The sequence below is a fragment of the Bidens hawaiensis genome, unplaced genomic scaffold (genome assembly GCF_021521415.1).
Source record: "Bidens hawaiensis isolate Kalapana, Puna unplaced genomic scaffold, B.hawaiensis_p1.1 tig00015206_1, whole genome shotgun sequence".
Lineage (NCBI taxonomy): Eukaryota > Viridiplantae > Streptophyta > Magnoliopsida > Asterales > Asteraceae > Bidens > Bidens hawaiensis.
In genome coordinates, this window is record NW_027492352.1 from 416,283 (window position 1) to 432,878 (window position 16,596).

Consider the following 16,596-nt stretch of genomic DNA (forward strand, 5'->3'; position numbering starts at 1 on the left):
ACAAACGAAAACGATAATGTTGATTTTTTTAAACGAACAACATGAACAAAAATATTTGTATTAAGTAAAAGAGGCGGTTGATGTAGGTGAAGACGGTGGTTGATGCTTGAAAGAGAATGTTGACGACGGTGGGTGGTAATCGGAAGTTAACCGATAATGGAGGAAATAAAAAAAAATAAAAGAAATTAAAAAATAAATTATTGGGTGTAAGGCATCCACCATGACCACCCTCAATCCCTCATTATGGCCCCGTCATGCAACTTGGTGTTCAAATGATACCCTTGAAGGAACCATCCTGGTGAGAGCCTTTATATGAATACTAAGACTATTCTACTAATGTACTTCAACCTAAAGTTCTGTTTTTGTGTATAAATCAATAAACTCTTGTCACATATCTCACACATTATCCATCCTTCTACACATTTCATAACACAACCTGTGACTGAAAGTGCTCGTAACATAATAATAAGAATATGGCCGGAAAACTAATGCAGGCGGTGTGGTACGATTCTTACGGTGGAGGCTCTGCCGGTTTAAAGGTAATAATACAATCAAACCTCACTTCGATTCACTCAAGATCAACTCGTAAAAAGCTTGAATCGATACGAGCTTAAAACGAGCTTGACCCTTAACTATTATGTCTATAATTTTTTTACATAAAATATTTAGAGTATGCATGTAAAGTTAAAAAATCCTAACGATTTTGGTTTCCTTATATCTTTAAATTTTAACAAGATCAGTGCTATTGACATTATATAGAACGATTTTTTTTGTTTATACGTTAACGTTTTCTTATAAAACTCGTGTAGTCTCAAAGAAACACAACAACAAATAATGTCAGGTAATCAACTAATTGATTATTTTTAGTTTGTTGTAAATTGTACTGTACTATGGCTTTGTATTTACAAATAACTATATTGTTAAAGTGTATTTTGATTATATGTTAAATAGTTCTTTTAAATAACTGTACGTGTAGTACAAGTGTCTCAAGCTAGTTATTAATATGTATACGATTACGATAAAAACAACTAAATAATATACATTATATTATTATGTATATAAAATTACTAAAAAAAGTTAATTAGTAAATAATAAACGAACCGAGCTTGAAAAATTACTTATGAAGCCGAGCTCGAGCTCGAGCTCTCTATAACTTAAACGAGCCGTTAGCTTAGTCGAGGTTGTTTAGCCTGTAGTTTTGTTAGATAGACAATGCCACTTAATGACACTTAAGCTGAATAGTCAATATTGCTAATGTTATTAGTAATACCTGTTCCAAAGAATTTGTTAGTTAGTGATGCTGAATCTATGTCTTCTGCAGCATGTTGAAATACCTGTTCCTACTCCTAGAAAGGGTGAAATTCTGCTTAAAATCGAAGCATCAAGCATTAATCCAATCGATTGGAAAATTCAAAAAGGAGTCGCTCGACCCGTTTTCCCCAAAAAGTTTCCCTATATACCTGGTTAGTTTCAAAACCGAGTAAAGATTAGTTATTTTATTTTCAGTCGTACACCTGTCTGGTTGACTTCACTTGTACCGTACAAATGTACAATATAGTGTATTGCACGTTATATTGGATGGTACAAGTATTCAACTCAGACATACAAGTGTACGACTTAGAAAATGAGACAACAACATATCCGAGCACCAAGCCTTAAATAACCATGTCCGTTTGTTGGTGTAGTTTCAGATGTGGCGGGAGAGGTGGTTGAGGTTGGATCTGGAGTTGAGAAATTTAAAGTTGGTGACAAAGTTGTTACTTCCCTTGTAAGTTTCATTTTTATAACTTTGATTCTATTTATTGCTAATTATAATATTGGAATTATAGTCACACTAATAAATTACTAAACTTTCTAACCTGCTTAATGTGATTTACTTTCTTAATTGGATAATAGGGGGGTCGGGGTGGAGGACTAGCCGAGTATGTGGTGGCTAAAGAGACCTCAACGGTTCAAAGACCACCCGAAGTCTCAGCTGCAGACGCTGCAAGTCTAGTTATCGCAGGCTGCACCGCTCTTTATGCCATCACTGTAACTGGCGGGCTGAAGCTAGACAAAACCGGACCACTGACAAATGTCCTAGTAACCAATGGTTCAGGCGGGGTTGGTCACTATGCGGTCCAACTCGCAAAGCTAGGAAACACCCATGTTACCGCAACATGTGGTACCCGCAACATTGAGTTTGTTAAAAGCTTAGGGGCCGATGAGGTTCTAGACTACAAGACCCCGGAAGGGGTTAGCCTCAAAAGCCCATCGGGCCAGAAGTATGATCTAGTGATACATTGCACGGTTGGGATTTCGTGGTCAACTTTTAAGGCTAGCTTGACTTCAACCGGCAAAGTGGTTGATTTGACGCCGAGTGGTGGTACGTTTTGGAACTATGCGGTTAATAAAGTTAAGTTCTCGAAGAAGCAAATTGTGCCGTTAATTGCGGCACCTAAGGCAGAAGAGATGGAGTTGCTTGTGAATTTGGTGAAAGAAGGGAAGCTTAAAAGTGTTATCGACTCGACATACCCGTTGAGCCGAGTTGAAGAGGGATGGGCCAAGAGTATCGAGGGTCATGCTACTGGGAAGGTGGTTGTGGAGTGTTTGACATAAGAGATTTATCTTATGTGTGTTTAGTCTCTTTTACAGAATATGGTGAAAACTTAAGTTTCATAGTGTTTTAGTGTCTTTTATGTTTTACCTATGTACAATTGTGAATTGTGAATTGTGAAAGTATAAGTATTTATGTCAAGGCTTGGGTCTTGGTTTATAGAAGTTGTAGTAAAAAATTAAACAAAGAAATCATGTGTATTAACTATTTTTAGTGTATTCTATCTCAATAATAGTCTTGTGTTTATTTTTATTCTAATATTAGGTGGTGATGATTTTAATATTATAATTGGATTTACTTTAGACTAAAAGAGAATAAAATAAATATTGATATGAGTTAGAAGGTATGAAATACAAGCTTACTTTAAATCTTATTTCACACATAACACCTCGGTAAGGACTCTTTGGGACAATGCCCCTAGTTGCGTCTCTTTAACTAGAAGTTATTTCGAATTTGTATAATTGACGAAAATTTACGGAAAGCTGAATAATAGTCTTATTGGTTGTAAGTGGTAATCATTCGTAATAGGTCACTCTTGAGATGTGATAAATTGGTCCATTGATAGCAAATGCATTAGCTATAACTAATAATTAGTAATAACTTCCGTGAGCAGTTAGGGATAGCAAAAATGCACAAGTCAGATGGGTATACTCGAAAACTGACATATTTGGACGGACATACCCGAAACCTGATGGGTATGGACCGGGTACGGGATTGAGATTTAAATTTTTTGCTGGTTGAGGCCGAGGGTGGGATTAGATGATACCTAACCTAATTACACGAAACCGCATACCCGTTCACCCGAAACATATACCCGAATGATTTTTTATTTTTAATTTTAATTTCTCTTTAACCCTTGTCTACAAATGCTTCCTTTTAATAGGTTCATAGATAAAAATAAATATTTTTTTCCTTATGTGATATATTGTTATTGATACTTTATATATATCTTAAGTTGTGAAGTATATATATATAACATAAAAATTATGATGATATTATTTATTTATTGTAATGTTTATATCTGTGCAGTGTTCATATTTTATAGTTGTTATATGAATAAAAGGTATAAAAGAATGATAATGGTAAAAAAAATATACTTGAAAATACTAACAAAATTTCTTTTAATAAACTAATGGGTACACCCGATACCTGACGGATAATGGGTCAGGTATGAAACACGGTTTTACAAACGGGTATGCCGGTATGGGCATGGGATTACCATTACCGGTGGACCTGGTCCATTGCCATTCCTATGAGCAACAAATGGGCTACTAGTAATAACTTAGTTGCCACTGATGGAGTTATTCAGTCGAGGGATTTCACCGATAATGCAAATGGACTATGGTCGATTTATACAATGTTTTCAGATAAATTGCATATTCATTTTTGCTATCTTCTTATACTATCCGATGAACATGGTTAAATAATTTAATACCCAGTGAATAACAATACTCCCAATTTATATATAATAATAGCTTCAGGACCATGTGTTGTGGTGTAAATGTAGAAAGTAAGACTTTAACAAACTCAAATGTTAACAACGGTGTAGTGGTTTTAACTAAAAATTAAATAAAAGAAAAGACAATATTTGAATCCGTTACACACAGACGGAGTCATACGAGTTCTCTAAGGTTTTATTTATTTATTTTTTCTTTTAAGTATAGGGGGTGCTTGTGTGAACTTTTAAATTTTGTTTATAAAGATGTTTGGCAAAATCCCTTTAAAATAAAGTTTTTCAAAGATGATTTTATTTTTAAAATATCAAATAAAAAAGTTTAAAAAGCTCAACACCTATATGTATCTCAAAAAAATAAAAATAAATAAACAATAGATGAATTGTGGTCCCAAACTCCCAATAATTAACAATTAACTTGGGTAGTAAAGTTAGTGGTCACCGTACATTAACTAGTAACTACGTAACTATTATTTAAACTTATTAAAAATGTATGAATCATTTCACGTGTCGCACATTCGCACAAATAAAATTGTACATCATAAAAAAAGTAAAAATAAAATAAAAAAATTTGTCTTCTCTTGTTTAATATAGAAGAACAATCGGATGCATGAACCTGACTTGAATGATGGGCCATATGCTTGATATTGTTATTACAACAACTAACTTAGAAAAGGGCAAAAGGCTCGATTACAATAACACGTTGACTGTCTTTCTCATCACCTACAATTCACTTATTTGGCAAAGAGGCTTAACCACAATTATTTTCAATTTTATTTTCATATATTATGTTTTTAACGTTATTTAATTATTTTTTATTTCAAAGAAAATTAATTAAAGACAAATTCATAAGTCAATAAAAAAACCAATTAAAGACAAATTTATAGCCTAAATAAATAACATATTCAAAAAAATAAATATTAATACCGGTTGTTAGGATTTCATAGTATGAAGAAAGGGTTTTGCTAATAAAGTTAGAAATTTTATGTGGATAAAAACTTTGTAAATATAACTTAGTATTTATAAATTAATTTATGTTAATTCGAAAACACCACTAGTTTAATTTGCGATGGTTCATTATATTATCAATTAGAAACACCTTCAATTAAACGGTCTACCCCAATTATTCCTATTTAAAATCCTAATGCTCCATAGCCATGTGACATAGTCATGTATTTTTCCTCACGTCTTGATCACTTTTGTATAATGGTGGAAGGGATTGAATGATTGATAGTAGTGTGACCAAACACTACCTTATATGGTCACTTGACGATAGAGTTGTTCAAAAAGCCCATGGCTCGCTCGAAAAAAAAACTCGGCTTGGAAAAGCTCGATTGTAAATGAGCCGAGCTTGAGGCACGGTCAACTCGGTCTTAACTCGATTCGTTGGCTCGTTTAGATTAAACCATAAATTTTTATATCTATATATAATAATAGCATACCAAGTCATAAATAAGTAAAAATTATATATATATATATATATATATATATATATATTATCACTTGATATCTAAAATCTTATAAAAGAATAATTAAAATAAAACATATAAAGTAATAGATTCTCTAGTTTATAAATTTTATATATAATGTATGTTAAAATTATAATTTTTGTCTTTTATATATCAAAATTTGTAAAATATACAAAAAAAATAATAAATAAAAAATTTAAAAAAATTAAAGGAGTCAGGCTCAACGAGCTCGAGCTTTAAACGAGCCGAGCTCAAGCTCGATATTTCAGCTCGATAAAGGAAAAGAGCTGAGTTCGAGCCAGCTCGATTAAGTTTGAGCTCAAGCACATTATGGCTTGAATCAACTCGGCTCGTTTACAACCCTACTTACTTGACGATAAGTTCCATAACACATAGCCTAAACACTAAAAATGTTATTTTCATGACAGTCTTTAGTCATTCTCACATAAATTGTATATTATTCCCATATAATACAAAAACCTAGTCGTTGTAACACATAAAAAAAAAGAAAAAGAAATAGTCAAAATGCGTGAACCATACAGTCCAAAAAGAATTGCTTAGGAATCATAGAAAATGAATTATAAATGCTGTCACATTCTCACTCACTTGTACCACTAATTTCGAGGCGGACTGCTTGGATCGGTGACTGATTAATAATAACAATAATAATATGGCCGGAAAAGTGATGCAGGCGGTTTGGTACACTCGTTACGGCGGAGGCCCAGCCGGTTTAAAGGTGATTCAATACTCGTTATCATTTTATTTCATGTGTGCAAATTATTTTGCTATTTAACTGTTATCATTATTATTATTAGGCAAGTTTTAGTTTCATTTTATCGATTGCTTTAGGTTATACAGTATTTAGGTTTGATCCAATATAATGAAAAAAAGAACAAAAATTAACACTTAAAAGGAGGTATTTGTAATTAAACTACTATAGATTTGTCATTAGTACCTTTAAAATTCACATCAATTTGGAAATGGAAACATCATTCAGTTATAGGCCTGTAAACGAACCGAACGTTCATGATTGTTCGTGACCACTATCCCGCGAAAGTTTGTTTATGTTCGTGAACGTTCGTTTATTTACGCTCAGTTTTGTTTGCTCGTTTAAATTTTAGTAAATACACAATTAGTTATATTTATATAGATATAAACATAAACATAAAAGGGGCTCGTTTAAACTAGTAGTAATGTTGATGGATATTTTATACGAGTCATGTAAATTTAAACCACTAATTTTGATGTAATTTTGGATGACTTGCGATGCATTAGACTTGTTCAGTTGTGTTCATTAATGCTAACATATGTTCTGTTCTGTTCGTTTATGTAATTATGTTTGGCCAGTTATGCTTACTAGTGTTCATTTAACTTTGTTTGTTATGTTCGCTTGTGTTCGTTTATGTTCACAAACTGTTCCTTTAGGTTTTAAACAAGCAAACACAAACATGCCCGTTTTATTAATGAACTAACATGAACAAAAAAAAATTTGTTCGATTATATGTCCGTGTTCGGTTAAAGTTAAAAGAACGAACACGAACATGCCCCCGTTCATGTTCGTCTGTTTGTTTACAGGCCTATTCAGTTAATTAAATTTGTTATTTTTTTGGACTACTTTTTTTAGAATCATGCATGAATACATGATGTACCAGATTCTGATAGCGTTATTTATATGTTTTGCAGCATGTTGAAATCCCTATCCCTATTCCTGGAAATGATGAGATTCTGGTTAAAATAGAAGCAGCAAGCATAAATCCAATTGACTGGAAGATTCAGAACGGCTTTGTACGCCCTATTTTACCCAAAAAGTTTCCTTTTATACCAGGTTAGTTTGATTGCTGATACTTTGAAGGCATTCATCATTTAGCCTATAGTTTTCTATTTGTTGTTTTATACTTGTTGGTGTTGTTTTCTTCATTTATTTGCAAAAAATTTTGAGTAAATTACACAAATGGTAGTTCTCGTGGTGCTCTACTTAAAATTGGTTCTGTATAGAACGACAATCCTGTATATGTATGTGTAAGGGTAAACCGATAATTTCAAATAACTATTAAGTCTTATAAATGTTCATCCATTTCAAAATTAGTGATAATCTTTGTACATTCAATTTCAAATAAGGACTAAATCCATAACTAACTATAAAACATAGGGACCATTTGTGTAATCTACTCTTAGTCTACTTCAAGTAGGAGAGTGAACGAGTCGAGCTGAACCAACTTGGGCTCGAAGTTAAACGAGCCAGGTTGGCTCAACTCGTTTATCTTACTGAGCTGAAATTTTGAGCTCAAGTCTAGCCAACTTGTTTCAATTAAAATGGAGAATTTTAAGTAAAAAAACAATATTAGTTAGAGTAAGGGTGGCTCATGGTCCATATTCAGTGGGCTTATTTATAAATGGTATTGAATTATAACTTATGAACATTATATTTTTTTGCTTAACTTAAAGGTGCCAAACGAGCGAGCTTACCTTTGCTCAAACTCCGCTTGTTTACAGAGATTAATGAATTCCGTGTGCATCTTTTTTTTGTATTTACTTAATAAATCAATAAATAGTAATATCATTGTTGTTTGCATCAGTTGGTGACGTGGCAGGAGAAGTTGTGGAAGTTGGACCTGAAGTAACGAATTTTAAAGTTGGCGACAAAATTGTTTCAAGTCTTGTGAGTTTCATCTTTCTTAATGGTTCTTATTAGATGTGTCAAACTGGGCGGGTCGGGTTTATTTGGTGTCGGGTGGGCGCATCTACGGTTAGTCATTCAAAGGAAGTTTAATCATGTAACGCATTAAACATGACCACGCAAAATAACATAAGTACATAACAAAACAATTTAGAAAGTTGTATGCATGAACCCGTTTGCTTGGGTGACAGGGGGCTGCGGGAGGAGGGTTTGCCGAGTATGCTGTGGCTAAAGAAAGCTCAACGGTTCAAAGACCAGCCGAAGTATCAGCTGCAGAGGGTGCGAGTCTTGTTATTGCAGGCTGCACTGCTCTCCACTCCCTTACCACAACCTGCGGTCTAAAACTTGAAAAAACCGAAGCACGAACCAACATCCTAATAACTGCCGCCTCAGGCGGCGTGGGCCACTACGCAGTCCAGCTGGCAAAGCTAGGTAACACCCATGTAACCGCAACATGTGGGGCCCGCAACATCAAATTCGTTGAAGGTTTAAGAGCTGACGAGGTTCTTGACTACAAGACACCTGATGGAGCTGCTGTCAAAAGCCCATCAGGCCAGAAATACGACATCGTGCTCAACTGCACCACTGGTATCCCATGGTCAACCTTCGAGCCCAACCTGAGCCCAACCGGGAAGGTAGTTGATATAACCCCGAGTGGTAATACGTTTTGGACTTACGCGGTTAATAAATTAACGTTTTCGAAAAAGCAAATTTACCCGTTACTAGTGACTCCAAAAGCTGAACAGATTGATTATCTTTTGAAATTGGTTAAAGAAGGGAAATTGAAAACCGTTATCGACTCGAGGTACCCGCTAAGTCAGGCAGAAGAGGGTTGGGCCAAGAGCATTGCGGGCCATGCTACCGGGAAGGTGGTCATCGAGCCGTGAGATATGTTAATAAGACCGAACAACGTTATCTTGATGTCGATTTTATAATTCGGGTTGTTTTCTTATTGGTGTATTGTTGAAGGAATTTAGTTTATAAAAGTTGTCCAAATATATAAACTGTTTGAAATAGACTGATCAGAAAAAGAAAGGTACAAAGGGTGATGGGAAATTATTTGCATATGGGATGTCTGTTCTTTAATCATTGTGACATATTTAACCAAGTGAATATCTAAGGTTACATTATTTTGTACAAGACAACTATAATAAATATGCAAATAAAAGTTTAAAAGAGTATAAACAGTTTTAATGATAAAATGTTGATAATCTGTATATTAAAGTGATTATGTCTATTATGCACTATATGTCTATATATAGTTATATACATATAAATCATGTTTTTACTTGGTTTTTTTTTATTAAATTGAATGTATATTAGGTTTTATTAAGTTTACCTTTAAATCAGACAGATCCATGTCCATTGATTTTTCTTTTTTTTATGCTGTAAGCAAATACTAACACAAGATAGGTCAATTCAACATACTTTTTAAGTTGTGTAGAAATCGAGTTAGGGTTTGTCAAATAGGAAGACTAAAATACACGTACACTTAACGACTTACCAAACCAGAATCAACCACTCACAACCTGAAACATTCTCTCATTTTTCTCTTTGCCTATATAAATTCATTTTGAGGGCGTTCTAACCGACTCTCTTTTCTCTTTCACATCAAACTTTCTACTCAAAAGCACCGCAAACAAACAACGGAGATGCTCGGTATATCTTTTGTGATATCACTAAAATAAACCAATTACGTAAAATGAAAACGAATAAATTTATAAATGAATTGAAATTGTTATTGAAGAAGTACGGAGTTAAACCCGAATAGGTTAGATCGATGATTCCATCGGGTATGGATTATAGAATGGGTAATAGGTAAACATAAGTGTAAATCAAACAGTTCGACGACGATGGCCTGCAAAACAGAACAACCCTGTGGGGGTCTTCCCGTAACCACCATCCAACGTGATAATAAGTACAATTCTTATAGAGAGTGTACTAAAGTGATTGATGTAATATGTGAAGTCTGAATGAAAACCTCATGAAGATGGGTTGAGCATTTATAACCGGGGGTTTAGGTAATATTATTGGTGTAGCTGTCCTTTTCTTGAATGTTCTCTTTCTAACTGACTGGACACGTGGAATTATTTGATAGGAAGTGACAGCTAGCCATGTGAATGGTTATAACAAGCTATCCAGTTTTCCTTCTCTGATTGGCCACTTGTCACGTGCTCTTTACGAAAAGCGGAGTGTCCCTTTCAGAAAGTATTTGAATCAATTTTCTAGAGGAAGTTGGTTACAACTGCTATACTGACGTCAGCCTTTCTTTGTTCCACATTTGGGAGGCTTCCGCATATGCGGGTAGTCTTTTACTCCTTAGGGTAATTACTTGAACTTGCATTTCTGTAGTGCGTGTCTTCTTTTTTCTATGTGGGTGCTGAAGATGACCCGCGGATGACTTCTGAGGAAGTTCTAGATAACCCACAGGTATTATTTCATGAATATTTGGAGCTTTTTACTATCCAATCTCTATAGTTATTTAACCATTCACAATTTTGAATGTTCTAAAAAGAACACCAACACTTCTTATATTCCCTTTCTTCTCTTTTAACTATTCAAAACATCAAATCAAGAAGAGACCTTTCATACTATAATTATTTCGAGCTTTAATGATGTGCCATTATCTTAAAAAATTCGAAAAAAGATTAGGTGAAAGGTAGGTTTGAATTTAAGTGACTGATATTATTTTAGTGATATCACAAGAGATCAGATTCATTGTAAATTGATACGTGCTATATTGCTGAATACGGTTCGTACGACCATAATAAAACTGACTATTCAAGATTCATACTCATGTTTTTTTTTCTTTCACATGGTTCGTATTGGTGTAATACGACCCATACTACAAGATAAGCTTTCTCCTTATTTGTGCCAAATTATTTGATACAATACAAGACTCCGTCAAAATCTACTATATACTATACATTATCAATACATTTTATAGAGTTTTTCATCTGTTATCTCAACTTATCTTAATATCATGGGTAGATCGTTGTGTGGGCCAGGCTGGGCTATGACCCACCCAGTTTTTTCGTTATGTAGTGTGTTTTTTCTAAAAAGGTTAAAAAAGAAGAAAATTATATGTATTGAGTCTGACTCATCTAAATTATTATTCTTGCCCGCCTATATATTGCATTCAAGATCCGCCACTGCTTAGCATGTCATCTAAAGATACCATTAGGATGTGCTTCTGAGGTTGTCTCATATCACTCGAGTTGTTGTTTGTGAATGGTTCCTTCAAACTAGAGCCACTATTTATGTATGCTCTAGTTGGTACAAGTTTTATCACTCATCACACTCCTAAGAGACATTAAATTAAATATTGGTATCATTTATCCGAATGATGAGATTGTTAATGAGTATTAGCGTGATTATCGAATTATCGGATTATGAGAGTATTCAAGCTAGTACATTGTATAACTTGATGCATAGAAAATATACTTGTTTTCTTTTAATATTGAAGTAGTTATAGTAAAAGTAGTTAATATTGAAAAACTGATTAAATAGATTATAGTTATTAAAAAAATAAATAAAAGCTAGTTTTAATAAAAAAATAATAATTTTAAAAATTAAATCACAAAAGTTACAGTTTGTTTAAATCCGTTAAAAATTTATAGTTTTATTGAATATATAATTAAAAAGGTAAATGTTGATATAGCTCGTATGAATAGACCCATATCACTTTGTCACTAACAATCCTAGATAAACAGGTCGTACGAAACGAAACACTTTCATACAGGTTGTATCACTTGTTGATTGTACTTGTCATTATCTGTTTATGATATTACAAGAATATACATAGTAAAATCTGGATAAATCGAACTTAATATGATCATATTAAGTATAAACCTACATTAACACGAGCTTAACTCACCTAGCCTTATGGACCAACAATTGTGGTCTGATGATAGTTCGAACAATATATATTGTATCATTCAGCAATGCTAGTCCAGATCAAGTACAAAAAGGCATTGCGTTATACAGTAAATATTAAATAGTACACGACACATCCACACCCTATAGAAAGGACAACGGTTTGATTAGTTCTTGTTACATGACTAAGTCAAATTGACGTAGTACTGCTACATTAATGTTCCAACTAAAACTATAAATATAAGGCATTTGAATAAGAGGCAATAATGCGTCCAGCAACTTTAACCAAATACGTCTTAATTTATTGACATAAAGAATACATCCTGTTCTCCATTCTCAAATTACCCTACGTACCAAACACTTAATCTCACGTCAAAGTCTTGTCACCTAAAGGTCTCTTTGATGACCGAATCCTTAATTACGATATATTGCCTAGGATAAACCCAATCGGGAAAGTAACTATGACCTTTACTCGTGATCCCAAAAATTGAAGAGATTGATTGCATAGTGAATATTATCTGCCTTTTGAGTAAGGCTAAAGACGGATATGCAAACAACACCGATGAGCATGCTACGAAGAAGGTAGCTGTCAAACTGTAGCATAGAAATCTAATCGCAGTAAAAATAAAAATAATCAAAACAAGTTGTATAATCAGTTTTGTCTCACGTCTGACTTATATGTAGGCCTTCATAACTTTATACCTTGTCCGTTATGCTAAATGGTCACATTTTATATTTAAGAGCATGTGTTGTGATAGTGTGAGATGTAAAATGTGATGATGCATGGGCTTATCGAGATGTCTCTAAATGCTATTAAAAAAATGATAATAATAAATGAATTAGGTCAAAAGTAGCTATGAATTTAACCTTTTGTCAAATCCACTTTCTTTCTTCTGCTTTTCGCCATAAGTTGAATTGTTATTGAGATTATATAACCTGTTAATATATTGAAATAACTTGAAAAGATAAAAATGAAACTAAATAACTACTTTCATTCATCAAAATTTTAACAAAATACTTGGCTACTGTGATTTGGCTAATTTAACCCTTTCAATTTAAAAACGTAATATTTTGACAATCCCACCACTAACGTTTTAAAAATGTAACTTTGTTGACATTTTCTTTTAAGGCTAATGGTATTTAAGTCATTTTACATATAATAACTATTTATGTGAATTAGTAACATCATTTAATAGTTTGGGGGACATATGTGTTATTTACTTAAATGATATAAAAACTATAATAACATAAAATACATTTTTTAAGTAACGCAATAACATCCTAAGAAAACTTATATATGTAATATTTAGACTAACTCGTAAAGTAAAATACAAATTCTTCTTATAATTGTCTTGATTCTTATAATTATTTTTTATCTATGTTTCGGTGTAGTTTCAGATGTGGCGGGAGAGGTGGTTGAGGTTGGATCTGGAGTTGAGAAATTTAAAGTTGGTGACAAAGTTGTTACTTCCCTTGTAAGTTTCATTTTTATAACTTTGATTCTATTTATTGCTAATTATAATATTGGAATTATAGTCACACTAATAAATTACTAAACTTTCTAACCTGCTTAATGTGATTTACTTTCTTAATTGGATAATAGGGGGGTCGGGGTGGAGGACTAGCCGAGTATGTGGTGGCTAAAGAGACCTCAACGGTTCAAAGACCACCCGAAGTCTCAGCTGCAGACGCTGCAAGTCTAGTTATCGCAGGCTGCACCGCTCTTTATGCCATCACTGTAACTGGCGGGCTGAAGCTAGACAAAACCGGACCACTGACAAATGTCCTAGTAACCAATGGTTCAGGCGGGGTTGGTCACTATGCGGTCCAACTCGCAAAGCTAGGAAACACCCATGTTACCGCAACATGTGGTGCCCGCAACATTGAGTTTGTTAACAGCTTAGGGGCCGATGAGGTTCTAGACTACAAGACCCCGGAAGGGGTTAGCCTCAAAAGCCCATCGGGCCAGAAGTATGATCTAGTGATACATTGCACGGTTGGGATTTCGTGGTCAACTTTTAAGGCTAGCTTGACTTCAACCGGCAAAGTGGTTGATTTGACGCCGAGTGGTGGTACGTTTTGGAACTATGCGGTTAATAAAGTTAAGTTCTCGAAGAAGCAAATCGTGCCGTTAATTGCGGCACCTAAGGCAGAAGAGATGGAGTTGCTTGTGAATTTGGTGAAAGAAGGGAAGCTTAAAAGTGTTATCGACTCGACATACCCGTTGAGCCGAGTTGAAGAGGGATGGGCCAAGAGTATCGAGGGTCATGCTACTGGGAAGGTGGTTGTGGAGTGTTTGACATAAGAGATTTATCTTATGTGTGTTTAGTCTCTTTTACAGAATATGGTGAAAACTTAAGTTTCATAGTGTTTTAGTGTCTTTTGTGTTTTACCTATGTACAATTGTGAATTGTGAATTGTGAATTGTGAATTGTGAAAGTATAAGTATTTATGTCAAGGCTTGGGTCTTGGTTTATAGAAGTTGTAGTAAAAAATTAAACAAAGAAATCATGTGTATTAACTATTTTTAGTGTATTCTATCTCAATAATAGTCTTGTGTTTATTTTTATTCTAATATTAGGTGGTGATGATTTTAATACTATAATTGGATTTACTTTAGACTAAAAGAGAATAAAATAAATATTGATATGAGTTAGAAGGTATGAAATACAAGCTTACTTTAAATCTTATTTCACACATAACACCTCGGTAAGGACTCTTTGGGACAATGCCCCTAGTTGCGTCTCTTTAACTAGAAGTTATTTCGAATTTGTATAATTGACGAAAATTTACGGGAAAGCTGAATAATAGTCTTATTGGTTCTAAGTGGTAATCATTCGTAATAGGTCACTCTTGAGATGTGATAAATTGGTCCATTGATAGCAAATGCATTAGCTATAACTAATAATTAGTAATAACTTCCGTGAGCAGTTAGGGATAGCAAAAATGCACAAGTCAGATGGGTATACTCGAAAACCGACATATTTGGACGGACATACCCGAAACCTGATGGGTATGGACCGGGTACGGGATTGAGATTTAAATTTTTTGCTGGTTGAGGCCGAGTGTGGGATTAGATGATACCTGACCTGATTACACGAAACCGCATACCCGTTCACCCAAAACATATACCCGAATGATTTTTTATTTTTAATTTTAATTTCTCTTTAACCCTTGTCTACAAATGCTTCCTTTTAATAGGTTCATAGATAAAAATAAATATTTTTTTCCTTATGTGATATATTGTTATTGATACTTTATATATATCTTAGGTTGTGAAGTATATATATATAACATAAAAATTATGATGATATTATTTATTTATTGTAATGTTTATATCTGTGCAGTGTTCATATTTTATAGTTGTTATATGAATAAAAGGTATAAAAGAATGATAATGGTAAAAAAAATATACTTGAAAATTCTAACAAAATTTCTTTTAATAAACTAATGGGTACACCCGATACCTGACGGATAATGGGTCAGGTATGAAACACGGTTTTACAAACGGGTATGCCGGTATGGGCATGGGATTACCATTACCGGTGGACCTGGTCCATTGCCATTCCTATGAGCAACAAATGGGCTACTAGTAATAACTTAGTTGCCACTGATGGAGTTATTCAGTCGAGGGATTTCACCGATAATGCAAATGGACTATGGTCGATTTATACAATGTTTTCAGATAAATTGCATATTCATTTTTGCTATCTTCTTATACTATCCGATGAACATGGTTAAATAATTTAATACCCAGTGAATAACAATACTCCCAATTTATATATAATAATAGCTTCAGGACCATGTGTTGTGGTGTAAATGTAGAAAGTAAGACTTTAACAAACTCAAATGTTAACAACGGTGTAGTGGTTTTAACTAAAAATTAAATAAAAGAAAAGACAATATTTGAATCCGTTACACACAGACGGAGTCATACGAGTTCTCTAAGGTTTTATTTATTTATTTTTTCTTTTAAGTATAGGGGGTGCTTGTGTGAACTTTTAAATTTTGTTTATAAAGATGTTTGGCAAAATCCCTTTAAAATAAAGTTTTTCAAAGATGATTTTATTTTTAAAATATCAAATAAAAAAGTTTAAAAAGCTCAACACCTATATGTATCTCAAAAAAATAAAAATAAATAAACAATAGATGAATTGTGGTCCCAAACTCCCAATAATTAACAATTAACTTGGGTAGTAAAGTTAGTGGTCACCGTACATTAACTAGTAACTACGTAACTATTATTTAAACTTATTAAAAATGTATGAATCATTTCACGTGTCGCACATTCGCACAAATAAAATTGTACATCATAAAAAAAGTAAAAATAAAATAAAAAAATTTGTCTTCTCTTGTTTAATATAGAAGAACAATCGGATGCATGAACCTGACTTGAATGATGGGCCATATGCTTGATATTGTTATTACAACAACTAACTTAGAAAAGGGCAAAAGGCTCGATTACAATAACACGTTGACTGTCTTTCTCATCACCTACAATTCACTTATTTGGCAAAGAGGCTTA

The 16,596-nt window shown here is 33.5% G+C and overlaps 2 protein-coding genes and 1 pseudogene across 3 annotated transcripts; all 3 read left to right on the forward strand.

Annotated features, from left to right (window-relative positions):
* Positions 1 to 467: 467 nt before the first annotated feature.
* LOC143548646 (chloroplast envelope quinone oxidoreductase homolog) lies at positions 468 to 2,636 on the forward strand. Its single transcript, XM_077039752.1, has 4 exons — positions 468 to 539; positions 1,322 to 1,463; positions 1,686 to 1,768; positions 1,897 to 2,636. The coding sequence occupies exons 1-4, from the start codon at positions 474 to 476 to the stop codon at positions 2,596 to 2,598; spliced, it is 993 nt and encodes a 330-aa protein (XP_076895867.1). The 5' UTR covers positions 468 to 473; the 3' UTR covers positions 2,599 to 2,636.
* Positions 2,637 to 6,178: 3,542 nt separating this feature from the next.
* LOC143548647 (chloroplast envelope quinone oxidoreductase homolog) lies at positions 6,179 to 9,229 on the forward strand. Its single transcript, XM_077039753.1, has 4 exons — positions 6,179 to 6,254; positions 7,202 to 7,343; positions 8,095 to 8,177; positions 8,387 to 9,229. The coding sequence occupies exons 1-4, from the start codon at positions 6,189 to 6,191 to the stop codon at positions 9,080 to 9,082; spliced, it is 987 nt and encodes a 328-aa protein (XP_076895868.1). The 5' UTR covers positions 6,179 to 6,188; the 3' UTR covers positions 9,083 to 9,229.
* Positions 9,230 to 10,002: 773 nt separating this feature from the next.
* On the forward strand, positions 10,003 to 14,376 carry LOC143548640 (chloroplast envelope quinone oxidoreductase homolog pseudogene; annotated as a pseudogene). The gene is made up of 3 exons (XR_013137993.1): positions 10,003 to 10,006; positions 13,464 to 13,546; positions 13,675 to 14,376. The product of XR_013137993.1 is annotated as a chloroplast envelope quinone oxidoreductase homolog pseudogene (transcript).
* The last annotated feature ends 2,220 nt before the right edge of the window (positions 14,377 to 16,596 follow it).